The sequence below is a fragment of the Acinonyx jubatus genome, chromosome A2 (genome assembly GCF_027475565.1).
Source record: "Acinonyx jubatus isolate Ajub_Pintada_27869175 chromosome A2, VMU_Ajub_asm_v1.0, whole genome shotgun sequence".
NCBI classification, from domain to species: domain Eukaryota; kingdom Metazoa; phylum Chordata; class Mammalia; order Carnivora; family Felidae; genus Acinonyx; species Acinonyx jubatus.
In genome coordinates, this window is record NC_069383.1 from 151,618,437 (window position 1) to 151,646,293 (window position 27,857).

A 27,857-nucleotide genomic window follows, 5' to 3' on the forward strand; every position below is an offset into this window, starting at 1 on the left:
TGTGTATTATTTTGTTGAATATATGTTGTAGTTTAAGAGCATCTGTATTTCCTTTTCTGTGAACATGTTATTCATATCCTTTGCCTATTTGGCTATTGGATTATTAGTCTTTTTTTCCTATTGAATTGTAGGAGCTCTTTATATATTAACACAAGTCTTTTATCTTTGATTTGAAAATTTGTTTCCAAGTTGGCATTTACCTTTTGACCTCATTTATGTTTTTTGTTTTGCTTTTTTTTTTTTTTTTTTTGGTTTTTGTCAGTATTGCTTTTAGAATGAAGCCTAAACTCCTCACTACAGCCCATATGGCCCTGAGTAGTCCATCCCCTGTGTCTCTGACCTCATTTCCTCCTACGATCAACCTCTATCACTCTGCTCCAGCCACTATGGATTCCTTGCTGTTTCTCAAATAGCCCATGTCCCTTCTGGAAGAGGATATTTGCCTCTTTCTTCTGCCTGAAAGTGTCTTCCTTTCTTTCCACTCCTCATCTAGTTAACACTACCCCTCTGTTAGATCCCATCCACCTCCTCTTGGAAGCCTTTCTTGACCACCTCCCGGGGGCATGTCTGTCTTGTTCACCATTATCTCCCCAGCACACAGCACAGTACCTGGCTTATAATACCTGCTCAGCAAGTAGTTGCTGAGTAAATTAATGAAGAAAGGTCTCAGGAGGCGACAGGCAGGTGGAACTGTTAAAAAATTTTATTAAAATGTCCAAGAAGTACATTAATATCCACAGTGTCAGATACCACAGACCCACAGAACACTGCAGCTCACAGCGAAACCAGCAGAACCCGAAGCTGTTCACGCGCGCACACACTCACACGCATGCCACGCACGCGGCACACGCAAACACACGCACATCCCAAAGGGAAAGACTAAAAGACAAACCACCCACTTTAGAAAAGACCATAGCCCCCTCCCACCAGGGAGCTGGGTGGAGGCCGAGCAAGGGACTAAGGGGGCCAAGGGCAGGGAGCATAAACCAAGCCCCCCGCTAAAAAAAAGCCGCACCCCCAAGCACCACCCCCAAAGGAAAATTATTTTATGACATGAATTATTGAAGATGTGTTATTATATTTTTAAAAGCAAAAAAAAATTATCAAAGCAAGAAGGCAAATGTACATCCCTGGGCTTTCTCTATAACTATAAGGTGGAGCAGGAGATAATGTCTATAGCGGGGAAGACTGAAGACCATGGTCAAGGATAAGGGTCTAGTTTGCACTTCTCAATCTTTTCCTAAATCTGCCTGTGCATATGAGAGAGTATAATTATGCTTCAGTCCATTCCCCCAAAGTAAAAGCGATGTTTGGAATCAGACAGATGAAGGACCAAATCCTTTCTCCTGTCTTGGCTGTGGATTCAAACCAGTGCCTTTCTCTTCTCTGAGCCTCACTCTTGTTATGTGTAAAATGGGGAAATAATAGTTCCAAAATCACTGGGCTGTTGAGAAGATTCAAGGAGATAGTGTGGGAGTCCTTAGCACAGTATAGACTCCATAGTTGTCGGCTATGATTATTCCTTCCCAGGAGGAATATAGGCTCAATCAACACATTTCTTTCTCTACTGAGCCCTTGGACCATCTACTTTCTTATTTTTCTTTCTTGCAGAGGGCCATTCCCCACTGTAATTTTTAACACAGATCCACAGACTTTTCCCAGAGGAGAGGAGTTCAGAGGGGACAAAACATGAAGGATACCATGGGGTTTTCCCTGCCAGAGATCAAGGAGCTGAATCCTGGCCTCTGGCTTGGAGAACTATTTTACAGGTTGCCAATTGGGGAACAGATTTAGTCAGTTCTTTCCCACTTAAAAGATTTTTAAAAAGCAATGAGAGAAAAATGTGTGTGTCTGTGTGTGTGTGTGTGTGTGTGTGTGTGTTTCAGTTTTTAACACTGTGCATTTCGCTACAACATGACCGCAGGAAGATGTTACTACTTCAAGTTTTAAGCATTTCTAGTCCACCAGGCAATGAATGAAGACAGGGATGGGGCAGGAGTGGGGGCAGGACCCAGGGCAGGGGCACTACCAATGTCTCTGGAGGGACGGGGATGGGCACTGAGCTAGAAAACTTGGCACCTCCTTGATCCAGGAAGGAGGTTCTTTGTCTCCCTGAGAGATGGAGGGGGAAGAAATCTGGGCTCATCAAGCCCTAAACATCCTCTCATCTGTGTGTGTGAGAGAGATTCACCACACGTACAGAACCACCAAATCTCAGCACTGGACTAGACCTGGGAGGGTAAGCAATACACCTTCCTTCTATTCCCGTATATTGCTCTGACTATTCTGACCCCAACTCTGAGGGCACAGAAGGAGGTTATTCTAAAAACATTCCTAAAATTCAGTACATAGGAATTCCATATTCCATTTATCCACCAAGACCAGAGAAGGAACTTGCGCTGAAGTCCAGGGTGAAGGAAGACAGCTGTCAAGTTCAAGCAGTGTGCTTCCATGGAGTTTTCTATTCCCAAAGCCAATGACCTTAACTAAAAGCTTCAGCCTGCATTTAGTAAACCTGCACATCTGACAGTTTACTAAGCCTGATCTTCTGGTGTGAAAAGCAATTCCTTAGTGTGAACCCAAACATACACTCTTGCACCTTCATCAAAGCCTTATTTCAACAACTGGTAATCAGCCTTGCCAACAAAAGACTTAACCAATGCAAAGAATGATCTTTGCTGATTGTGCTTCCCTTCACTGGGAGATGGTCCCAGAGTTCAGCCTGACTAGAACTGACTTTTCAGATACATGGCTATGCCTGCCAAGAGGACCTTGTGTATGTAAGAAAGAGGAGAGAGGAGCTTTTTACAAAGGATTGTGGAGGTGGGGGGGGTGTGGTTTGGGGCTCAGGGACTTCCAGACCCTCTTGTTTTTCTCTGGGCTCTGTCTCCCCAGGTGAAGGCTCCAGGGAAGGTGTGGGAAAGGGGTTGTGCTTCCTTTTGCCTGGTTCTTCAGCAGAAATTCCCTTCTTCCTTCTCCCAGTCCTCTGCTGGGTGTTTCTTGTGTTTTCTGCGCTCCTTGTGCGATTTATGGTGGTGATGCTGGTGATGGTGCTGGTGGTGGTGATGGTGTCGCCGCATCCGATGGGACCGTCTGGCTGCAGGGAAGTGAGGGAGGACAAGGAAGTGGCAAAAGGTGGTGAGAGGCGGGTGGCCTGATATAGCGGGCCTCTTCATGGGAAGGAGAAACGAAGGAAACACCAGGCAGGCTGGTAAGTTCTCACTTATCTGCAAGGCTGCATTACCAGGCAGACATTCAGCCAGATGAAAGTGTGTAGCAATATGACGGGGGTTTTTTGTTGGTTTGTTTGTTTTTTGCTTCTAAAATTTTTGTTAATGTTCATTTATTTTTGAGAGAGAGAGACAGAGTGCAAGTGGGAGGGGCGCAGAGAGAGAGAGAGAGGGAGACACAGAATCCGAAACAGGCTCCCGGCTCTGAGCTGTCAGCACAGAGGCTGACGTGGGGCTCGAACTCATGAACTGTGGGATCATGACCTGAGCTGAAGTCGGATGCTTAACTGGCTGAGGCACCCAGGCACCCCAGTAATATGACATTTTAATTGGAGACTACAAATAACTGGAAACCTGCGTTGGGGTGTCTGGGGACAGCCACTTACGTTTGGTGCAGACGATTTGGGGCTGGTCCCACTTGCCATTGCTCCGGCATCGGATGACGGCCACATGGTGCTGGGTAAATCCTTCATCACATTGGTATCGTACAGTGGCATGAACATTATACTTGGCCTTGCGAGCACCAATGGGTGAGGCATTCTGTACTGCTGGAGGGGGACCACACAGCACTGGAGACAGAGAAACCACTGGTAAGGGAAGTGACCATCAAGTCTGGGGCTGAACTGGTTTCTTCTCTTGGGAATAATTATACCCATCAGCAGGTCCTGCTCTTTACTCAATTGAAGTGACAGTGTCTGTCTCCTCTACCTAACCCAGGAGATCCTTAGGGGCAGGAACCTCCTGGACATATCCCATCCTCCTTAATCCTTACGCATAATAGCAACGAAGGTGGGAGATAAGAATAATATGAGTAAAGGAAAGGAAGAAAGGACATGAAAACTGTCACGGACACATAAGTAAGAATAAGCAAAAGTATAACAGAAAGGTGGACACGAGAACGCATATAAGTGTTCCCTTAATATGTAAAGAGCTCTCACAAACCAATAAGACCAACAAACCTATAGAACGTTATGCAGAGGAGGTGAACTTACAGGTCGCAGGAAAATAAATACATCCAAATAGCTTATGAACCTATGAACAGTCAGTTATTCTCATCCTTAAGGGCACGCAAACTCCCCTAACAAGTAGATCTTATTTTTTCACCGCCCAGATGAACAAAGAACAAAAGATTGGAGAACACACAGAGTTGACAAAGGTCGGGGAAAAAATGGGCACTCTCCCACAGCACTGTAGTGAAAATTGGGCAGGGCTGACTTACATTTACACATTGAAAGAGAACAAGGGCCCCGTGAAAGGCAGAGGCAAGTGGTGGGGAGGGTAGCGGCATACCTGTTCCCTTCTTACAGACATAGGGGAGGTTGTAGTTACAGGGAACGTCGTTCCAGCGCCCGCTCTCATGTGCAACCATCACCACACAGTCCTCCCCACCCGCGAAGAAATTGTCAGGCTGGTTCTCCCGCCAGTTCTCATATTGCTGCAGGAATAGGGAGCAGAGAGGCTGAGACTCTGTCACTGCTTACTGCAGGACTCCCCTGGCCAGCCTACTCAAACTTGAAGGCCTCAGTGTTTCTATCTCTACAACGGGCACCGTTCTGCCGGATGGTGGCCTCCACTGCACCCGGAGTCACCCCTCCTCTGGCTGCAAGGCTGCAGTGCCCTCTTCCTTGGCCCTCCTACCTGCTTCCTTTCTCCCTGACAGTCTAATTTTCCACCTAGGTCACTCGGAGATACATAGTTGAGCAAAGGCCCAGGAGGGATTCCCGGAGAATACAAGTGGATAGCTGAAGACTCAAGGGTAGAAATGATGCAGGAAGGGAACAGAATTCCAAGCAGAGGGAACAGCCAGCACAAAGGCCCAGAGGCAGGGCGGTGCTTATCCTGTTTGAGGAACAGAACAGAGGCCAGAGGCCAGCGGGGCTGGAGCTGCTAGACTGAGTTGGGGAGTGTGGGTGGGCAAGGGCCAGTTCTTGCGGTAGAGGAGGTGGATTTTTTCTTATTTTTTATTTTAAAGCAGGCTCCAATGCAGGGCCTGAACTCACAACCCCGAGATCAAGACCTGAGCTGAGATCAAGAGCCAGATACTTAACCAACTGAGCCACCCAGGCGGCCCGAGGAGGTGGACGCTTTGCAACTGTGGTAACATACATATAACGTAAAATTGGCCATTTTAACCATTTTTAAGTGTCCGGTTCATTGGCATTAATAAGATCCACAATGTTGTGCAATTGTCACCACTGTCTAATCCCAGCACCTTTTTGTCCCTTCAAACAGAAACTCTCTCCCTAATGGCGATCGCGCCCCATTCTGCCCTGCCCCCAGGCCCTGTCAACCACTGATCCACGTTCTGTCCCTGCGAGTTTGCCTATATTAGATACTTCACGTCAACGAAATCACACACTCTGTGGCCTTCTGGCCTTTTCCACCGAGCAGGTTTTCAAATTTCATCCGCATGGTAGCACATATCAGCTTTTTACCTGAATAGTAATCATCGTCTGGATGGACCACATTTTGTTCATGCATTTATCTTTTGATGGTCATTTGTGTTGTTTCCACCTTTTGGCTACTGTGACGAGTACTGTTGTGGACACGAGTGGACAAATATCTGAGTGAAAGACCTTCTTTCTTCTCTTGGGTATCTACCCGGGGGCGAAGTTTCTGGGTCACGTGGCAATTCTGTGTTTGACTTTAACTTTTTGTGGGCCCGCCAGACTGTGTTTCACCGCAGGAAGAGGTGAATTTTTATCCTGAGAACAACAGAGAGCCTGAGAGGACTTGAAGCAGGGAGAATCCTGATCTATGATTTTGAAAAGGTCCCCATGTATAGGTTTTCCTTTTCGGGTGGACACATTCTGTAACCAGATGGAGGCGATGGCCGCACAACATTGTGAAAATACTAAATGCCACTGAATTATACGCTTTAAAATTATTAATTTGGGGGCACCTGGCTGGCTTAGTCGGAAGAGCATGCGACTCCTGATCTCCGGGCCATGAGTTCGAGCCCCACGCTGGGTGTAGAGATTAGTTAAATAAAACATGTTTCAAAGGGGGCACCTGGGTGGCTCAGTCGGTTAAGTGCCTGACTCTTGCTTTCGGCTCAGGTCATGATCTCATCGTTCGGTTCCTGAGATCGATCCCCATGCGTCAGGCTCCTTGCTGACAGCACGGAGCCTGTTTGGGATTCTCTCTCTCTCCCTTTCTCTCTGCTGTTCCCCCAATCGTGTGCTCTCAAAATAAATAAACATTTTTTTTTAAAAAGAAAACTTTAAAATGGTTAATTCTATGTTATATGAATTTCACCACAATTTTTTAAAAAGTCCGCCTGGCTGCCAGGTGGAGGGGCTAGAAGGTAGGTAGCAAGCGTGTGTTTTGGAAGGTGGGGCTTTGGGGGGCTGCTGCAGGGGTCCCAGTGAGTGATAAGGGAGGCTGGTCAGGCAGGGGGCTGTAGGGAAATGGGAATATCTTAAAGTCCATGGCTGGAGGACCCGGCAGCGAGCAAGAGGAGACCTCAGGCCCTAGTCCTACGTTTATAACTTCAGTCACTGGGTGGGCCGGGTGTTTACAGGGCTGGGAAGTCAAGGGTGACCTGGAACTTCGCTGAAGCTCCTTTCCCAATCTCAGAGCCACGAGGAACTTTCATGGTTGATTTGCACAAGAGGGTAAAGTCAGGCCAGAGCACAGAGCCCACGCGGCTTATACACATCCCATTGTTCTAGGGAGACCCAAGCCTGGCTCCTGCCACTCACCAGCCCCGTGTTGTCCGTCCACTGGAAATCCCTCTCCACGATCCTGTCATTCAGGCCGATCCAAGTGTTTTCACGCCCAAAGCCTGCGAGGTGGGGCATCCTGAGGGCTGGGTGCCCACCCCTCCCCCAGCCTAGGCTGTGGGCCGGAGGAGGGGTGGAAGGTATGGGAGGGGAAGACCCAGCCCCTCCCCCAGCCTCTGTGTGGGCTGAAGGCGGTGTCCCCCCCCCCCCCTTCCCAAGCCGATGAGGGTGGGAGGGGCATGAAAAGGGCTGGAATTAGGCTCCAGTCTTGCCACGATTAGTGGCTTAAACAAATAGCCACAGGGAGGAATAAACAGAGCCTCATCAGGTTTTGCAGAAATTAGAGGAAAGAATAGGAGAGCCAGCAGGCCGGGCTGGACCAGGCAGGCGGGTGAGACCTAGTGAGGGAGTCAGTCACTGAGTGTCCTCAAGGATAAGCATGTGTTTGATTACATTGAGGGGAGAAAACAAAAATGAAGGAACCAGGGAATTAACAAATGAAAGAATTAACAGGGGATGGGATGGGGGAAATGTGAATCATTGGATGGATGAACAAATGGCAGAGGGATAATGAATAAATCAATAAATGCCAGATTTAATTGATGCAACACTCTTTTTCTAGATTTATGCAGAGCTCCTTCCTCATTTCATCCCCCACATCACAGACGCTTCTTCATTGCCCTCTTTCCCCTGGCTCTGTTTTACTTGTCATCAGTGCACTTAGGACCAGCTAAATTATAGTATAGACTTATTTAATTAGATATTTACTTGTTCGCCTATAGCCCTTACAAGAATGTCAATCCCTGCAGACAGGACAATATGCGTCTCACTCACTGTTGTGTCCCAATGCCCGGAACGGTGTCTGGCACATAGCAGAAACTCAGTAAATATTTGGTGAGTTAATGAATGAAGTGAAGTATGAAATAACAAGTGAATAAATGGACATATGAATTCAAGTGGTCAGGGCTAGCATTAATAAACACAGCTTCAGAAAGGTAGTGTCTTCAGGACCCTAGGGGATGCCCTGGCAAAGGGACTGCAAGGGCCACCCCGCCCACTCCAGAGTCCCTACTGTTAATGAAGCTGTGTTCCTCGGGTGAGTGGACGCTGGTCAGGTGGCCCGCTCGGCGGCGGCAGTCCCTCTCGGCGTCCTCCCACGCCCGTCGATGGGCAAAGTAGCGGTAGCAGTGGCCCTGGAACTTGTGCCAGCCGTGGTCACAGCCCTCTGTGTCTGGGAGGTGGGATGGGAGCGTGAGGGAGACTGGCCTTGTGTCCAGGCCTGCCCTGCTGGTCATGAGCACAGCCAGCGCACCAGAGAGAAGGCCAAAACCAAGGTCACTGTGGGGCCAGATCACCCCTCTTCCTCCCCCCATCCTCCTGAGGCTCTGTCCCCCCACCCTTTTTACCTCTCCCCCCCATATTCACTTCTTTCTCTGTCGCAGGAAGATATTCACCTGAAGATCATTACACCCATCCCTCTCATCCCAACTCTGATGTTTCCTCTGATCTGGCCACACCCTCTGTGTGGACCTGGGAACTCAGGAGATGGTCTCAGGAAGCCCTAAAATTTCTCTCCCGGCAAAAGGCTCAAATAGACATTTCTCCGCGAAAGATATACAGATGGCCAATAAACACATGAAAAGATGCTCAATATGGTTAGTCATTAGGAAACGCAAATCAGAACCATGATGGGACACTACTTCGCACCCACTGGGATGGATAGAATTAAAAAAAAAAATGGGGCATCTGGGTGGCTCAGTCGGTTGAGCCTCCGACTTCGGCTCAGGTCATGATCTCACGGTCTATGAGTTCGAGCCCCGTGCCGGGCTCTGTGCTGACAGCTCAGAGCCTGGAGCCTGCTTCAGATTCTGTGTCTCCCTCTCTCTCTGCCCCTCCCCCGTTCATGCTCTGTCTCTCTCTGTCTCAAAAATAAATAAACATTTAAAACAAAAATTTTTTAAAAAAAGGAACATAACAAACGTTGGCAAGGATGTGGAGAAATTGGAACACTTGTACATCGCTGGCAGGGATGTAAAATGGTGCAGCCACTGTGGAAAACAGCCTTGTAGTTCCTCAAAATGTTAAACACAGAATTGCCATACGATCCCGCCATTGTACTACTGAATATACACCAAAAAGGATGGGGGGAGAAAAAAGGAAAACGTTGTCCAAACAAAAACTTACACACGAATGTTCATAGTGGCACTATTCATATTAACCACAAGGGGGAGACAACCCAAATATCCACCAAGCAATGACCGGATAAAGAAAATGTGATATCTCCTTACAATGGAATATTATTCAGCCATAAAAAAGAATGAAGCAATGATACACACTATAATGTAGATGAATCTGGAAACCATCATGCTGAGTGAAAGAAAGCAGACACAAAATGACACATAGTGCATGACCTCATTTATATGAAACATCCAGAACCAGCAAATCCATTGAGACAGAAAGTAGATTAGTGGTTGGTTACCAGGGGCTGAGGGAGATGGAATGGGGAGTGACTGCTAATGGATATAGGATTCCTTTTTGGGGTGATGAAAATGTCTTGGAAATAGCTTGAGGTGGTGGTTGCACAATATTGTGAATGCGCGGAATGCCACTGAGTTGTACATTCTAAAAAGGTTAATTCTATGTTACGTGAATTTTATCCCCAAACAACAATTTGTCATCTGTTCAACTCACGGCCACAGAAACAGAGATGGAGACCTGAAGCATATGTGAGAAACATGTGGCCCAGCAACCAGCCCCCTCTTGGTACTATTTCTGGGGTCTCGGTAGAGACTCACCTTTCTCGCAGAGGCTACCCCCGTAGCTGGGGAGGCAAAGGCAGACGAACGTGTTGACCTCATCAATGCAGGTGCCTCCGTTCTCACATGGGCTGGAGACACAGTCATCAATATCTGGAGGGGTGGGACTGAGTTAGAGGTCAGCCTCCCCTTGGCTCCCAGTCCCCACAAGGAACCAGGCAGAAGATGAGGTCATGGTCCTACCATCCATCCTGGACCTGAGTGAAGCAACGGTGGTCTGCACAGATGGCCCAATGACTCTGGAGGCCAAGGGGGTGGAACCTCAAACAATTAGCATGAATTAGCATTAATGAGAGCAGATGCCACTGGGCCAGCTGAGAGCCAGAGTGTGTGGAATGCTCCACTGGCCTTCAGAAGAGTGAAGGTTATACTCTGGCAAACAGACTCCTAGAATGTTGAAGATGGAGGGTCCTACCAGAATGTGGAACTTGGGGAAACTGAGTTCCATAACATTTGCAAGGACTTGCACAGAGGCACAAAGCTGTTTGTAGGTAGAGCTAGAAATCAGTTGAACTAGATATCAGTTGAGCTCTCATTCAACCAATTTCTGTGTAGATTGTGCCTGAGTGACTTGGGCAAGTCACTTCCCATCTCTGGGACTCATTTTCGTTTTTGCAAAATGGTGATAATAATAGCACCTCCTCAAGAGTGGTTGTCGGTGGAGGGTCCATGGAAGAGCTCACGAAATTACATTGCTTATATTTATTGTTATAATTCTATAATTAGTATGGTTGTGAAATGAAATAATGTGCAGGGCTCAAGATTTATGTCATTTATATTTATTGTTAAGATTTCCTAATTTGTCATATTCCCTGTGTTGAGCTTTGGGGCTAGGAAGAACCCCCTTGGATCAGGGAGGAATCTGAGCCTTATCATTTGTCTTTTCCTCTCATCTCTGCCTGGTAGTGATGGGTGGCAGGACACCTGAGCCATGGTACCAGGGACAAGAGCTCAGCTGTTTGGTGCTGGTTCACCTAATTGGGACTGAGTTACTGGATCCAAAGAAACAGGGAGGAGAAGGGAGCATCTGAAGCCAGCATTTTATCCCTCAGTCCTCATGGGGATGGCTGCTGAGGTAGACCCCCGGGTTCTGATCCAAACAAGTCTAGGTTCAGATCCTGAGTCTGGGGCACTCACCAATCTCACAGTTCTCCCCGGCGAAGCCCTGGTCACAGCTACAGCCGTACATGGTGCCGTTGGCTTTACAGGTGCCCCCATGCAGGCAAGGGTTGTTCTCGCAGGGATCCAAGGGGGCTGCAGGATGGACAGGCAGTGTAGAGAGGAGGCAGGCCACCATGTCGTCTGCCTTCCTGGCATCCAGACCTAAGACTCCCCCAAACCCTCTCTGTGGAGTCCCCTCTATAACTTCCCAATAGGCAGTTGCGGTTGTCAGTTTCTTCTTGCATTCTCCTCTAATGAGGAGCTTATTCCTTTCAGGAACTGCCCCAGAGCATCTGCGGGCCACTCTGCTTATGGAAACAGACTGTAGTGGAACTGGCTTCCTAAAGCTTCTTTTGGGAAGTCTCCCAGAGCATGGATTTAAGTGCTTCCCTGACTTGTCCCTCTCTTCTGGACATGGCCTGATGGTCATTGCACTTCTCACAACTTGGAGCACAGAGGTGGAGGTAAGGTCCCAGGTAGGGTATGAACAGCACTAGCCAAGAGTGAGAACTATCACCTCCTTCATTCTGGTGGCTCAGTCTTTTTTGATGCAGTGGTTGGAGAGGTGCTGGATTATTGTAGTTATAACCACGGGCTCTGGAATCAGAGAGGTTAGTTCAATCCCTGACTCCGCCACTCATTAAGGACCCTGGACAAATTACTTCTCTGAATTTCAGTTGCCTCATCCACAAAATAGAAATCAAAACAGTTCGTCCCTCTCCCGGTCTTGACCATAATGCCATGTCCAGCTCTGTCTATATCAGCTTGAGGCATCTTCAGAGGTCTCAGCATTGCTCTGTATGGATTTGGCACTCAGGGAGCATTGAGGAGTATGTGTCCTTGTCCCCCTCCCCCACCATGTCCCCCCTCAGCTGGGCTTCCCTGGAAGCAGTTGAGTCTCCCCTCCCCATCTCAGAGGCCCCGATGCCTTGGTGGGTGGTCTCCACCCTGGAGCCTGGGAGGCACAGAGCGAGAATTCTCATCCTATCCCAGCCAACCCCCATCCCTTATCAGGGCAGCGTCCAATCCTCCACTGCATAGACACCAGAACCAAGGCCCAGAGAAGAGCAGGGCCTGGCTCGAAGCCACACAGCAGAACAGTACAAGAACCAAGACTGGCCTCCCAGGCTCTGTCCTGGAAGCCCAGTTTAAGGTCCCCCTCTCCAACTCCTATAACCTAGAATTTGTTTCTGAATTTGTTTCTTGGCCCAAGGCCTCGCAAGATATTAAGATGGTAATAAGCAGTAGCCTCCTCCCTGGTCTGATCTCTGCCGTCTGATCCCTGTTCTCCCTGTAGTCGCCAGAGGTAGCCTATGTAAACCTGAGTTAAATCATGTCCCTCCTCTGCCTAGGTCCCTCCATGGCTACCCCAATACCCTCAGAGGAAAAGCCAAAGTCCTCACTGCAGCCCATGGGACCCTGTGTGATTTTTTCCCAACATCTCCCTGCCCTACCTCCTCCTCTCTTCCCCTGGCTCATTCTGCTCCAGCCATACTGGCGCTGCTGTTCTACTACATGCCAGGCAGAGGCCTGCCTCAGGACCTTTGTACAGGCTATTCCCTCTGCCTGGAATGCTCTTCCCCTAGATCTCTGCATGGCTCCTCCCTCCCCCTTTTCAGCCTTGCTCAAATTTCATCTGGTTAGAGAGGCCTTTCTGACCCCCGCTTCTAAAACTAGAAAACACCCATGGGCATCCCCCACCCTTTGGTTTACTTTTCTCTTTTGCCCATATCACTTTCTAACTTCCAATGTAATTTGCTTATTTACTAAGATCATCATTATTTGTCAGCACCTTCCCCCAGAGCAGTGATGTTCCACACGGCAGCCATATATAGCTATTCAAGTTTAAATTCAAATGGAATAAAAGTAAAAAGGCAGTTTCTCAGTCACGCTAACCACATTTCAAGGGCTCAGTAACCACACATGGCTGGTTGCGCCCATATTAGACAGCATAGCTCCAGAACATTTCCATCGCTGGGAAAGTTCTAGAATGTTGCCCTAGAATGTCAGCTTCCACAGGACAAGGGACCTGGTCTCAAAATGGGGCCTGAAACACAGCGGGCCCTCAATAATCGCTCATTAACTGAATGACATGAAGATAGCTCCTGGCCCTTCTGTAGAGGTTGGAGCCTGTCCCGGGGGGTGGTGGGCCCAGAGGGGCCTGGGGCTGGTGTATCTGTCCCTGCTATCACCCCTGCACGTGTGTGCACACGCCTGGGGCTGCTGGGTGCTGGGACGCGTGAGCCCCGCCAGGTGCCCTGAGCTGCTGACACCTACCCACGGGCTGGCGGTGACTCAGTCGCTCACTGGTGCTGCATTTATTTTTGGCTTCATTAGCATTTCTGCTACAAGCAGGCGGGTGGGTAGGCGCCTGGGTCTCCCCCAGCGTTGGCTGCCTCCCTCCACCCAGGCTGCCGCTGGCTTCAGTCTAGAGCCAAGAAAGCAGCAAGGTCCAAGACAAATCCAGCTGTAGTCTTAGGGGCTCCACCTAAAGCACTTTCCTTAGCACCCCTATATATGGTTGTCCTCCCACATCTCCGTTCACCCCTTTCTAGCTCCTCTGGCTTGGAGCTTCCTTCCCTCTGCCCATCCCGCCCACCAGTCTCTTCTCTGCTCCTTCCCTGGATGAGCTCACCCCCTCCTCAAGACCTCAGGCGTTTGTTTTTTATACCAATGAAATATGCATTGTATGACCTAGTGTTTGAGACAGACTGTTGTCAGATGGCCTGGATTCAAATCTTATCATTTACACTGCTCGGGCTGCAAGGTTCCGCACAAGTCATCTGACTTCCCTGTGCCTCAGTCTCTCCATCTGTAAAGTGAGGATCTTACTAGAACTTGTTCCACAAGGACATCATAAGGATTCACCAAGTTGGTTGCAGTAAAGTGCTTAGAACAAGCCAAGCATGCAGTCTTTAGTGACGCTTGCGCCCCTGCCCAGGGTCTGCTTGCCTCCTGGGCATCTAAGAAAAAAGGCTGTAGTCCTGGAGACGGCCCCAGAGGTGACAGGGTGGGCCGGAGGTGACAGGGTGGGCTACGAAACCCTGCATCTGCTATTTGCATTGCCACTACACCTTGCCTTCAAAAAAAGGAGCAAGTGTAAAACCAATTGTGTTAATAAGAGTGTTTTGCAACTCAGAATAAGTGTTTTTTAATTAGCTGCTGCTGCTTTTTTTTTTTTAAAGCTCAATTGACCAAAAAAAAAAAAAAAAAAAAGCCAAAATTTGCAGGCTGAGCTAGTGGGCAGACCTAGCCCCAGGGAAACAGGGCATTTGGCTTTCTCTGGACTCCACTAGGCACAGAACAGTTAAGGCTTCCACAGACTTGGGCTCTGATTGAAGTCTGGCCACTGGCCACTGACTAGGAGGCAGTCATACCTCCCTAAGCCTTATTTTGCTTTCTATAAAACGGGGGTGATGTCCACCCCTCCTGCCCCTTCCCAGCACCCATTTTCCCTGTGGCTCGAGGCCCCCCTGACAATCCACCATCACTGAATCCCAGTTGCAATTCCCACTTGAACAGAAAGCCCTCTTTGTCACGCTTCCTCCCTCCAGCCCCGCGTCGGGGTGCCTGTGTCCAGCTCTGTCTTCCCAGACTGAGGCTTCACTGGAGGCCAGACCCCAGTATTGCACAGCACCGTCTGGCTCAGAGTGGACATGAACATGGTTTATCCCCCAAATCAAACTCCACCCAACGCCTCGTTATTCCCCCCTCGCTGTGCATCAAAACTAAGGTGTAACTTCACCTCCTGGCCTTTGCCCGGGCTGGTGTTCCAGCCCAGGTTCCTGGTCTCTTCCAGGAACACCCTTTCCGCAATTCAACTCTGCCTAGTGAGCTCCCATCTCCAGCATCATCCCCTGCTAGAAACCTTCCCAGGCCCCCCAAGACAATCCTTCCTCCCAGATCTGGGCGCCCCAGCCCCTGTCCCCAAGCCCTGACAACAGTGGGCTGGATGAGGTCACAAGCTTTGAACTCACCCTCCTCTGTACTTCCATTTGCTGGCAGGGTCGGCTCTTCTCCACTCGCTGCCTCCTCCCAGAAGCCCTCCACACCTGGGCTCCCTGAAAGGACCTCCAGCTCAAACTCCTCTGGGCCCAGGGAGGCCGGCAGTGGGGTGCTGGGAGAGTCACCCGGCACTGTAGGCTCTCCTGAGGAAACTGAGACAGGCTTGTCCGTGCTGGCTGCCGTTGGTGTCCAAGGAGGAAAAACAGGCTCCCCTGGGGGGCTGCTGTCCTGTGAAGGCGCCAAGGCTCCCAGTATTCCCTGGGTCACCATCTGGCCCTCCGGCTCTGGATGGGGTTGGGAGCTCGAGGAGGCCACTGTGGACATGGCCAGGACTCCAGCCTTGTCCCCTTGGTCCACAGACATGAGGGACATCACTACGCTTGAATCCACGGCCACTCGAGGGCTCAGGGTGGGGCTTTCAGCTCCCTCAACCACATGGGATCCAGGTGCCCAAATCCCACCAGCATCACTGGGGGCCAGTGTGGCCGTGGAATCTGTGGGCCCCACCACGGCTTCTCCATTTATAGTGGCCCAAGGCTCCAAACTTGGGGTGACCCCAGGAATCAAGAGGACTCTAGGAACACCCGAGGGTGCAGATGGGGGGTGGGAGTCCAGCCCTTCACTGTGCAGTGAGGGCCACGTGCCCTGTGCCTTGTCCATGGTGGCCTGAGCGCCAAAAGTGGGGCTTTCTGCTGTGCCGAAGACCCCAGACTCAGACCCCGAGATGTCTCTCACTCCCGTGGGCTCAGTGGCAGTCTCAGTGGCGGCGAAATCTTCCGCCACATTCCTGTCCACAGCAGCTTGTGGACTGGATCTGGGGCGCTCAGCTTTGCTGGGCCCAGTAGGGCTGGTCCCCCCAATTTCTCCCAAGTCTGCCCTGGGAGAGTTAGGACTGGCTTGTGTGTCTGTGGCTGTCTGCAAAGGAGCTACTGCACTTCCTGCTCTGTGGCCGCGGACTGTCGGGGGTGTGGCCTCTCTACCCTGTCCTGTGGGGCCTGAGGAGAGGGGCAAGGAATGCATTTCTGGATAGATAGGGTCCTGGGGGACAGCCTCAGTGTCTGAGGCAGGGGAGGGTGGTACAGAAGCCACGGCCTCACTATGCCCCTTGACCCTGTTGGCCTGCGTGGGGAGGGGCGTCGGGTTTGGATGAAGCCACAGTTTGGGGGCACGAAGCATGGCCATGACAGGAAAGTCTGGGGAAGTGACCATGGGGGATACCTCCCAGGGGGCACTGCTGGGACCCTCTGAGGGGTTGGGTTGTAGGGCAGTGACCTCTGAGGGAGACCAGGACAGTTCAGGAGTGGCCGGCCTCACACTGGGGCCCTTGGCTTCCTCTAGTTCCAGGCCAGCAACGCTGCTGGGGCCTGGGACGCTGGGTGGGGCCACGGTCGGGGGCCACAGCCAGGGCTCTGGGGGGCTCCTGCCACCAGGGGAACCTGCAACAATATCAACAAGAGTGATTCTAATGATCTCTCAGCAGTTCCTTCTGTGGAGTTCCGTTGGCTCCCAGGCCCAAGGAGGAGGGGGTTTCTGAGGCTTGGTGAGGCCTGAGGACCCAGCTGGGGTTTGGAACCTCTTCCCCTGTCCTCCTCAGACCCCCAGGCAGGTCCCACCTCTCCCTTGGACCCCACTCACCAGCTCCAGGCACATCCACTTCATTGGTCAGCACAGCCCAAGGGCTTTGGCTCCGGCTATCCCCTGAAGCATCTGTGGCTCCTGTGGCCAGCAGAGGCTCCACGTGATTCCCAGCAGCCTCTGGGGTCAGGGCCTGGGTGCTGGCCTCAAGCCCCACCTCCAGGCCTCGGTGGGGTTCCTGCTGCTGGAAGTGGCGCCCATTCAACCCTTTAAAGCGTCCCCTCCTCCTGGGCATGGGGCCAGTTGGAGTCGCCTCCGTGTAAGCGCCCACTGCAGTGCTGGGGCTGCTAGGGCTGGGGGCCACTGTGCTCGGCCACACCTCTTCAGCCTCCCGGGGGGGCCTTGAGGCTAGCATGAAGCCTCCAGGAGCAGGGCCGCGGGTCGCCTGAGACTCCTGCTTCTCTGCCAAGATCAGAGGCTCTTCTTCCCCACTGGATACTAGAGGCTCCTGGAAGCCAGGGGTGACCATCTCCTCCCCAGTGCTGGGTTCCACTTCTTGGGCTGGAGGCCCTTCTGCTGACAGAATCTCCCCCTCATCCCCAGATGAGGGGGTCTCTGGGTCTCCATGTGGTGGTGTAGGATGATGAGCTGTGGGAGAAAGCCGAAAAGGTTGTGTTAGGAAGGTTGGCCAGGAAGTTCTGCCTGAAGTTTACCCCCACTCTAGCATGCTGCAGCGTGAACCGTCTGTGTCTCTCTGTTTCTCTGTGCCCCTCTGTCTCTAAAATCTCTGCGTGGTTTCTGGGACCCCCTAAACCCAGAGAGAGGAAGGTGTGAAGTTAACACTCCTGCTGTTCAGGCTGGGGCCCACTGTCAAGGTCAGTCAACTTGGTCATGGGGAGGGGTCAAGAGACAGCTAGGTTCCTGGGTAAAGCTCAGGCAGTGGCCAATTCTCATGGGGGCAGGTCAGACCTGGACCATAGCTTCTCCCCCAGGGGGAGGAAGCTCCTAATAAGCGTGGCCTTCCTACAAAGGGATTTTTTTCCCTCTTACACATTAGTCTTAGGTCCTTGGAGCCAGGTTCCCAGCTTCTGAAACTTTGGTCCCACTCCAAGGACTAGGGTCATCCCTAGTCCCTGGAGGTGTGGCCTTGCCTTGGGGCCGTGGCTAATGGAACAGCACTTCCTCCTCCGGGGATGCTTATGCACAAGGCTCCAGCTAAAATATGCTCCACTCAGAAGCGTGTCTTTCAGGGACCTTAAGAGATACAGCTCACTCTCAACGGAACTTCCCCGCCAGAGTTTGGCCTTTTCGGGCCCCGATCCTACCCCCAGGGCGGGGCTCCTAGGGAAAGGGGCGTGGGCTTCACCGAGGGCATGGCTTATCTCAGAGCGTATTTCCAAGGGTGTCTCGCCTCTGTCTGGGCTCCGCCTCCACTAGAAAGGAAAATTCCCAGGGGCGTGGCCTTGACCTGGATGTATAGCTTTGGGGCGTGGCTGCCAGGGGACGCACCTTCCAGGGGCTTGACCTTACACGCACCTCGGAAGCAGTAGGCGTCGAAGCGCGCTCCGGGCGCCGGGAAGCCAGTGCGGTTGGCGAAACGGTAGACTGTGCGCACGCCGGGGGTTGGGCCGCCGCAGCGCCGGCGCGGCGTCTGGATCGGGTAGCGCACGCTGCCGTCGGCTAGCCAGCCCGGGTCGCACTGGTCCAGGCCCTCGTGCCAGGCCAAGTGCAGCTGTCCCACCGAGGCTAGCGCGGCGCCCTGGCGGCGGCACTGGGCACGCGCGCCGGCCAGGGTCAGGCGGCGGGCCGGGCCCACATAGAAGACCTCGCCTGCGGGAAGGCGCGAGCGAAGGTCAAGCGGGCCTGGGGAATTCTCCCCTGAAGCCCGGGAACGGGGTCCCACTCTGAACTCCAGCCTGGCCGGGTTTGGGTGGTGGCTAAATAAGGCGGCGACAGCCGCCGCTGTGCGCACCGCCGCCCGCGCTGTGGTCTTTACCTCTCAGGCAGTGCTAGGAAGAAGAGGGCCTTAGCTTCTTTTTACAAATGAGGTAACAGGCCTTTGAGTGTGTTGGGCTCCAGAGAAAGGGAGGATCTTGGCGCGGGGAGGGGGCTGAGAGAGTAAGAGAAGGGTAGGAAGAGGGAGAGGGGCCAGGGAGGGGGAGAGTCTCAGAGAAGAGACAGGGCCTCAGAGAGAGGGAAGGGGCACAGAGAAGGAGAGGGGCTCAGGGAGGGAAGGAAAGCTCAGAGAAGGGTGAGCCCAGATATCGGCTGCAGGTTTATAGAGGGATGAGACTTAGGAGAGCTAGGCAAGGACTTAGGGAGGAATGGGGGTTGGGGAGGGTAATAGGTACTCAGGGAAGTGAGGGTGGGGGGTCCTGCCAGCCCCAGACTTACCCCCCAGCTCACGGGCAAAGCAATACACATCGTAGAGTTCCCGTGGGTCGCGCCTCCCATAGCTCCTCACCCCTGGAAGGCTGCTACGGTCGCCATAGCAACCAGGACGGGACTGGGTGATAGGATACCTGACAAGACAAGGAGGGGGTCCCTCTCAAATATGTGCGCCTGGGGCCCCCAACGACCATCTTTCCCCAGGAGCTAGGTCTCCATGTCCCAACCCTGTGTACCCCCTCACCGAACAGTGCGGTCAGAGAGCCACCCGGCATCACAGTTGTCAAAGCCATCTTCAAAGGCAGCCTGCAGGTGCCGTGGGGCTGCAATGGTGGCTGAGCTGAGACGGCAGGCCTCCTGGGCCTCTGCGAAGGTCAGTGCATAGCGATCCTGGGCTGCCCGGTAGTGGAACACAACACCTGTTGGGGAACATCCAGGATAGGGGGCTGACTTATGCTGCAATCTTCAAGAACTGACCTCCTTCTTGCAGAATGCCCCTTCTCCCAGTTTGATAATAATAAACCTGCTCCCCTATGCTGCCCTGTACCATGCCAGACTGACATGACCCCATTTTTAAATAAGGAAATTGGTAACGATGACCATAAAGGGCTAAAATGTGTCTAATGTTTACCATGTAGAAAGCATTTATAAGCAAGATCTCAATGAAATCTTACAACAACACTGTGATTATCCCCATTTCCAGAGGAGAAAACTAAGGCTCAGAGACGCTGAGGCACATGTTCCGTTCCACACAGCCAGTATGAGGCACAGCCAAAATTCATAACCAGGATGATCTGACTCCAAAGATAGCACTCTTCATGCCTAGGGTTAGACCTTGGAGGTGACAGGAGGCATGGAGAAGAGGGAGATTCTTCCTTTTAAAAATAAAGTACATGCTGGGGTGCCTGACTGTCTCAGCAGGGTAAGCATATGACTCTTGATCTTGGGATTGTGAGTTCAAGCCCCACGTTGGGTGTGGAGATTACTTAAAAATAAAATCTTAAAAACAAAAACAAAAACAAAGGAATTAAGTACATGTATTGATAGGGAAAGCACAGGTGGCAATGGGAGATCAAGTCGTTCTTGCCCAGCCTGGGAATGGAGTCACAGAAGACCTCCTAGAGGAGGTGACTTGTAAGCCAGGATGGGAAGCATAAATAATGGGCTCGCTGTGACTCAAATTCTGATTTAGGATGAAAGAAATGGCTGAGCAAGACAAAGGAATGAAACATTCGATTCCATTTTATCAAACTCCGAGCTCCTGGAAGACAGTGGCTGCATCTCAGTTATGAATATGTTCCCAGCACCAGACTAGCATGTGGTAGGTAGGTGCTCAATACACGTTCAGTTGAATGAATGAATTGAACAATCCCAGAAGTAGATTTTACTTCCTTCATCACTTATCGGTTTTCTTCAAGGTTTATCAGTTTTGAGCAGCGAGGCCGTGTAAAAGGGACAGTTGGCTGACCCCATAAAATATGCAGTGAGACACTGTTGGGTGGGAGAACACTGTGCTCCAGGACAGGTGGTTCAGGGATTTGCCCATGGCCAGCATAGGTCAAGGTAAATCGACTTCCCAGCAAGAACCCACAGGATGTTTTACACACAACAATCCATTCATTTGTCAATTGAGTCATTTGTCAATTACCTATGGAGCGTCTACTGTGCCACCCCTGTGCTAGTAGGACTTTGCTTTCATAATTAAAAAACTTTTTGTTTTGTTTTGTCCACCTTGATCAGTTAGGAAAAGAGAAACACTGGCTATTTCAACAGAAAGAATTTAATACAGGAGTTGGTCAAACAGGTATTTGAGGACTGTTACTTACTTAATATATATTTTCAGTTGGCTATGAAAAGAAAACCTCACTCTTATTTAAAAAAAACATCATTTTATTGTAAAAGGAAATTTGTATTCCTATTTTATTTTTTTAAAGTTTATTTATTTTGAGAGAGCGAGCATGCGAAGGGAAGGGGCAGAGACAGAGGGGGACAGAGGATCTGAAGTAGGCTCCACGTGGACAGCAGAGATCCCATGTGGGGCTTGAACTCACGAACCATGAGATCATGACCTGAGCCAAAGTTGGATACATAACTGACTGAGCCACCCAGGTGCCCTTGTATTCCTATTTTAAACAGAAAGTCAATATCCTTTGTCTTATGTGAAAGTAGGTAACCATGAAAGGGACTTATAATAAGGTTAGGAGGGGTGCCTGGAAGCTCAGTACGTTAGGCATCTGACTCTTGATTTCGGCTCAGGTCATGATCCCGAAGTTTGTGGATTGGAGCCCCACATTGGGCTCTATGCTGACAGTGTAGAGCCTGTTTGGGATTCTCTCTCTTTCCCTCTCTCTCTGTCCCCCCCTCACTTGCATTCTCTCTCTCTCTCTCTCTCTGTCTGTCTCTCTCTCAAAGTAAATAAACTTTAAAAAAAAGCTTATGAAATCCTATAAAATACTGTGGTCCACAATAGATGGAGCCAGAAGCTGCTTTGTCTTTGCTAAAAGAGAGAGAAGTAGGGCGCCTGGGTGGCTCAGTCGGTTGAGCGTCCGACTTCAGCTCAGGTCACGATCTCGCAGTCCGCGAGTTCGAGCCCCGCGTCGGGCTCTGGGCTGATGGCTCAGAGCCTGGAGCCTGCTTCCGATTCTGTGTCTCCCTCTCTCTCTGCCCCTCCCCCGTTCATGCTGTGTCTCTCTCTGTCTCAAAAATAAATAAACGTTAAAAAAATTTTTTTTTAAATAAAAGAGAGAGAAGTATTAAAGAAAGGGTAGCACTGGAGGAGACTTTCTTTGGGACCTTACTTTGTCAGAAGAATTGAAAGGGAATCATTGTTCAGGGAGTGATTTCTAAGGTGACATTCTGTGGGTGAGCTTCAGGCTCAGCACCTCCCCTCCCAGCCTTGTCCTCTCCCCTGTCCTCAACTGACCTGTCACCTCCAGGGGCACGAGGTCCTGCTCATCCTCTATGCCCCTCACCACCTGGCAGCGGTAGAGCCCAGAGTCGCTGGCTCTCAGTGGTCCCAGTAGTAGCGTCGCGTTGGCCCGGTGCCGGGGGTAGGCAGGCAGTGAAACACGTCCCTGCCAGCCCTTGGCCACTCGAACCACATTGTCCTTGGCCACCAGAATAGGCAAGTCCTGCCGCTGGCCTGATGCAGTCCGCACCTTGGTCCACTTGATCCGAGGGGCTTCTCGGCCTGCATCTGGCCATGGTCGCAGGGTGAAGAGACAGGGCAGGGCCACTAACTCTGCCAGCGCAGCCCGAACCAACCCCGACCCCACCTTCTGCATGTGGAGCCCCTTGTTGGCGGCAGCAGAGGCAGCAGCAGTGGCATCCTGTGTGCCTGGGGTGGAGAAGGTGGAAAGAGGACCTGACTCAAAGACAAAGACCAGCAGAGACTGCTATTTCTCTCACTTTACTGATAAGGAGACTGAAGCCAGAGAGGTTAGGTTGCCTACAATATCACAATGCAGTGAACAGATCTGTGATGTGCACCCCAATCTGTGAGCAAAAGTGGAGTCACATGCCTTCATAGCGGTGCATCCACTCAAAATCCAGACCCCGGCTGCCAGGGATTTGACTCTGTCACTGACTCACTGTGTGGTCATGGGAAAGTCACTTAACCCCAAAGTCCAGTAAGAAGCAGCCATTAGAAGGAAAATGTGTTTGAGGAGTACCTTCTTGATAACAGGGGCACTTTTATACATAGCGATCAGCTCATTTGATTTTCATAACCATAGGCAGAAGTAGCCATGTCTCACTGTCTTTTTGGAGGGTTGAGGAAACTGAGTCTCAGAGACATCGTTGTACTTGCCTAACCACAGAGCAAATCAGGGGGAATTTCCAGTGCCTGGGCTTTTAACCATCACTGGGGAGATGCCAGGGAGAGTTATACATGCCTTATTTCTATTGCCCCGCCCATGACAGGCATCACTAATCAATCTCCACACTGTTTTCATTTTTTCTCTCTCTCTTCAGCTCAGCTCAGCAAAACAGTGAGAGGCAGGAACCTCCAGCCTCTGCTGGCAATGACTAAAAATAACCTCTCAGGTGTCTTGTTCACTTTTGACTATTCAAAGACCTTTTTCATCTATTCTCATTTTATTCTCCAGACCAAGCCAGGGAACCAGCAGGAGAAAGCTCTAGAGTTAAAAAGCTGCCCCATCTTGTCAGTCCCCCAGAACCCAACCTCTCCCACCCCACAAGCTAACTCACTCTGTTCCCCAGCCACAAACAGCAGCATCTGGAGCATCAGGAGGCCCAAGGCCCAGACAGACGTGGCCCCCATCCTGGACCTGGAAAAAGATGGAGACAGAGGGAGAATGGGGGTGAGTACAACCCACCCAGTTAGTGTGGAAGGACCAAGTCTCCCCATTCTACAGACCTAGAAACAGACTCAGAGAGGCTAACGTGTCACTCAAGGTCACACAGTCAGCAAGCAAGGGTTAACCCAGGATCCAAACCCAGGACCGGCTGACTTCAGAATCCCAGCAGTGAAGTTTCACAGTCAGAAGTAAGGGTGTTAAAGAGAATCAGACCTGGTATTGTCTATCTGCCTGTTCCTTGCTGTGTGACCTTCAACAAGTAGATTAGCTTCTCTGTGCCTCAGTTTCTTTGTAGGTTAGCTAGGGATAACATCAGATAGTTGGAAGGAATAGATGGGTAAATACAGTCAATATGCACAAAATGCCTAGAACTGCCTGGCATGAAAGAATAGATTTGAGCTGTTTTTTAAAAAATGTATTTATTTAATCTCTATGCCCAACGTGGGACTCGAACTCACAACCCTAAGATCAAGGGCCACATGCTCTTCTGATTGAGCCAGCTGGGTGCCCCTGAGCTGTTGTTATTACTATTATTGACCTTAACACAGCCAAGATCAAAATCCCATCTTTCATGTTGGCCTCACCCATAAGACTAGGATTCCAGGAGGGCAGTAGCCAGGCCCAGTCAGCCTGAGGTCCCCAGTCCTCGCAGTAGGCTGGCCTCCAAGCCAGCCTTTAATCTGGGTTTGCTGACTGACACGATTCTCAGCTTCAATTCCAGGATTTGGTTGTCGCCAAGATTCTATTATTGGTTTCCGGGATTTTTGAGAAGCTGCCAAGTCCCAGCTGGAGGAAGGGGCCTCACCCCTGCCCACCCCACCCTCCTCCTGACTTCATACCACCTGGCAAAGATGCCTCCTAGGTCCACAGAGAAACTCCAGTTGTGGGTCCAGCCTTCTATAGGGGTTGTGGCCCTCAGCCATAAAATGGACAATTACTGAGTGCCAACTGTAAGTAAGGCCCAATCCAGGCACCGGGACATAGCAGTGCCCTCCCAGGCCTCACATTCTTCCAGAGACCAGAAACTCTGGGGAGATAGTCCCTCCCCAAAGCCTCACAGCCCCTCTGTACCACTCCCCTCACTGGGGCTCAGGAGGTGGGGACAGATGGCAAGTTAGGGCATCCTCTAAAAATCTAACTCTTGCAGCCTCCCCCAATAAAAGAATAGCCCTGAGGAGGGGAGTGTAGATAGCATCCAGCATGGGGGCTGTGGAGGAAAGCTGGTCCCATTCCCAGTGCTCTTTCCCTGCTCCCAGAGTCCCTACTGGGAGGCCAGCCGGGGCCCTATCCGTGGTGCTGAACTCTAGGGAGGCAAAGCAATGACATGCCCACTTGGTCTCCTTGTCTTCCTCTGGCAGCGGCACCACAGCTTCACCCGGGACCCAGAGAGGGCTAGCAGTTTGCCTAGGGCTGCACAGCGGATCAGAGGCCAGACCTCGGGATGGTGCCCCCAACTACCAACCTGTAAACCTTAGCAACTTCTGCCTCCATTCCCGGCTGTCCTCATTTCTCCCCCTTGGAATCCTGAACAAGTGCAGGATCCTCTGATGTCTGTACAAGGCCTGACAAGGAGGACCTTAGGAGGGGGTGAGTTCACAGAATTCATACACACACACACACACACACACACACACACACACACACTTTGTATGGTTAAAAGGACAGACTACATTCAGGGGCACCTGGCTGGCTCAGTTGGAGGAGCATGTGACTCTTGATCTCAGGGTCATGAGTTCAAACCCCAAATTTATTTAAAATTAAAAAAAAGCTCTGCCTCTTTCTATACATTGTATGACCCTAGACAGGTTGCTTCATTCTCTGTGCTTCACTTTCCCCACCTGTAAAATGGGGATCACCCAACATGTACCTCATAGTGTTACGGTGAGGATGGGATGAGCAAAGACTTGTGGGGTGCTAGAAATGTTAAATTAAAAAATCAGCTTTTTGTATACAAAGCCTCAAGTACACATGCAAATGTACAGAGGTGATCCAACACAGTGACAGTTTCAGGTACACCCTCCCACGCACACACATACCCTCCCAGAGGCACTCTGTTCCCTCCGCTTGCACCCTCACACACCCACACCCCTTCTCTTAAAATACTTCCTCCCTAGAGCAGCCAGAGGTGAGCATTTACACAGCTGTCTGGGGCTTGTCCCCTCATGAATAATGCATAAGCCTCATGCATATGCAACAGGGGCCTGTGGGGCATTGGAGGAGGGGTGGTGTTGAAGGAGGGTGTGTGTGTGTGTGTGTCCCTGTCCCTCCCTCTGACCCACCTCCTGTCTCAGTGGGCACTGAATGTGGGTGTGTTGGCCAGCAGGCATTTTTGTGTGCCTGGGTGTGTGTGTCGGGGTGCTGTGTCCAGGCAAGGATGTGAAGTTGTGCCCTGTGATGTGTGGATGTGTGCATCGGTGTGCAGCAGCTCCGTGCGCTGCGTGGAGCATAGGGGACCCACTGTGGTCTCTGGATGTGTGGGTCCAAGGGCCCCTCCGCAGGGGCCGTAAGCACATGTGTCTGTTTCTGGCCTCGGAGTCAGGGCATATTTGTGTGTATGGGCATGATCGTGGAACTCCTCAGAAGAGAACTGAAGCCAGGCTCAGTAAACCATCTCGGGATGCCCTTTGGGGACCTGAACCCCAACATCTCCCCTATTAGCACCCCAACTCTGCACAAAGACCATATCTCACACCGCCATGCTTAGGGTCCACACCGCCAATCACATGGAGAGGAGCCCCTTGCTGTACATGCAGCCACACAACCCCAGACTCAGAGCCTGGGAGACACGCGCGCACACACAGATTCACAGTGACATTAACAAAGAGAGACAATATGGGCACTTACAAGGCAGGCAGCATGTCTTCTGCACAAAGACACACACCCACAGTCTGAGCCTCCCCATATAAACCCCTCGATGAGGCCATACCGTCAGACACAGTTTCTCACAGACACTCACACATGGTGATGCCAGCCCCTGGCACAGACCAGGCTGGATAAATGTGGCCTTGGTGACTGGTGGGCACACATCATTTTGCCACCTGGTGATGTGGCCCCTGCCACAAGTTTCCTGACAAAGACACAACCTCAGTCGCATTAGACTCACAGAGGACCCCAGACTCCCCATGGACACACAACCTCTCTCAGCATGGGGTAGACACACACACACACACACACACACACACACACACACAAAGCCCCTGCCTCTGGCGGGGGGCGGGGGGGAGGCACCTTCCACTTGCGAATGTCCACAAGCCAGCGAGGCTGCTGGGTTCTGAGGTCCCATGATCTGCCCACCCCTCCCTCCTTGCCCTTCCCCCACGTCCCCCGCTGGGGCCCAGCGCCAACCCTCTCCTTGTCCTGGCTGTCTCCCATTAATGCTGCTGAGAGGAACAAAGCCCCGTGCACAGAAATGGGGGTCGGTCGTTCCTGCCCAGGCTGGGCCTGGGATCCCAGCCCCCTACTTCCCGGTGCCTGTGCCCCCAAACCAAGCCAGGACTTTCACAAGCATCCATATGGGCAGATGGAACTGAAGGGGTGAGGAAAGAGTCTGTGTCCCTCTGTGAGGACACAGTCAGATATGGAGGTGCTGGGAGCGGCCCCCCTCTTTGGACTGGGTGCCCCTCATGGGTCCTAGGGATTCTAACTGGGGTTTTAGGGACTCACACCCAGCATTCACCTGGGAGACCCAGTGTGCTCCCTGGGAGAAGAGACACCACCCCAACTCCAAGTCCAAGGGAAGAACAAGGACCACCTTGGGATGGAGCCCCCCCCTCCCCGCCCCAGAACCTCCTCCCTGAATCAGGATGTGGTGACAGGACCTGGGCCAAAAGAAGAGGGAGACTGTAGGGCACCCCTTCCCCACTGCTGTTCACACTCAGGGAAGACCCCCTTCCATCCAACTCAGGCTAACCTGGAGGGCCCCCTTCCCCGCTGCAGTCCAGCCTGGATTCCTCCATTCATCTGCAAATTGGGAATCCCCACTTAAAATCCTGGGGTGCCTCAGCTCAGATACCGGGATGCCCAGTTATGGAGCCCCCCCATATAGCATCTGGATGTCCCCCTCTTCTCTCTAAACTCGGTGTGTCCTCCCTTAGCCTTGGTTCCCAGTGCCCCCTCCCCAATTCTGAGACCCACCCCCAGCCCGGCCCCCTCCCCACCTTGGAATCGTCTCCGCATTCTCCGGACAACCCAAGGATTGACCCCCAAATCCGAGTCCCCCTGACATTCCCAAGCGCCCTCCTGTTTGCGTTCTCTTCCTAACCTGGGTCTCCCCTCCCCCTCTCAGCCCCCCTCCCTGTTCTGGGGGCTTCTCTCTGATCCCAGGCCCCCTCCCCAATCTCGTGCTCGTCTCTAATTCCGCCGATCTCTCCCCCAACGCGGCCCCCTCCCCACGACGGACCCCCCACCTGACTCCTAGCTCGGACGCATCCCGGGGCGGTCGCCCGGCACAAAGGACGCTCCGGCTTGTCTTGCTCGCGCCGGGTCCAGCCCCTGCGCCCTGCGCTCCGCTCGCCCCAGAGCCGCCTCAGCGCTTATAAAGGGGCCGCGGGGCTGCTCTGCGCATGCGCCCCTGCCTGCTGGAGGCCTCCGGCTGCGCGAGGGAGGGGGCTCTCCCTACCTAAAACCCCCCTCCCCGCT

General features: G+C 51.8%; 1 protein-coding gene across 2 annotated transcripts; it reads right to left on the minus strand.

Moving 5' to 3' along the window:
• Positions 1–685: 685 nt before the first annotated feature.
• NCAN (neurocan) lies at positions 686–27,777 on the minus strand. Of its 2 annotated transcripts, none has more exons than XM_027038466.2 (15): positions 27,626–27,777; positions 23,110–23,189; positions 21,824–22,237; positions 19,145–19,319; positions 18,907–19,034; positions 18,049–18,342; positions 16,573–17,160; positions 14,910–16,373; positions 10,909–11,025; positions 9,751–9,864; positions 8,028–8,186; positions 6,935–7,017; positions 4,521–4,665; positions 3,617–3,799; positions 686–3,097 (listed from the first exon to the last, which is right to left on the minus strand). In XM_027038466.2, the coding sequence occupies exons 2-15, from the start codon at positions 23,180–23,182 to the stop codon at positions 2,952–2,954; spliced, it is 4,083 nt and encodes a 1,360-aa protein (XP_026894267.2). In that variant the 5' UTR covers positions 23,183–23,189; positions 27,626–27,777; the 3' UTR covers positions 686–2,951. The 2 variants fall into 2 exon arrangements, with proteins under 2 accessions (XP_026894267.2, XP_053075553.1); XM_053219578.1 differs by having other exon boundaries at positions 18,022–18,342.
• Positions 27,778–27,857: the final 80 nt, after the last annotated feature.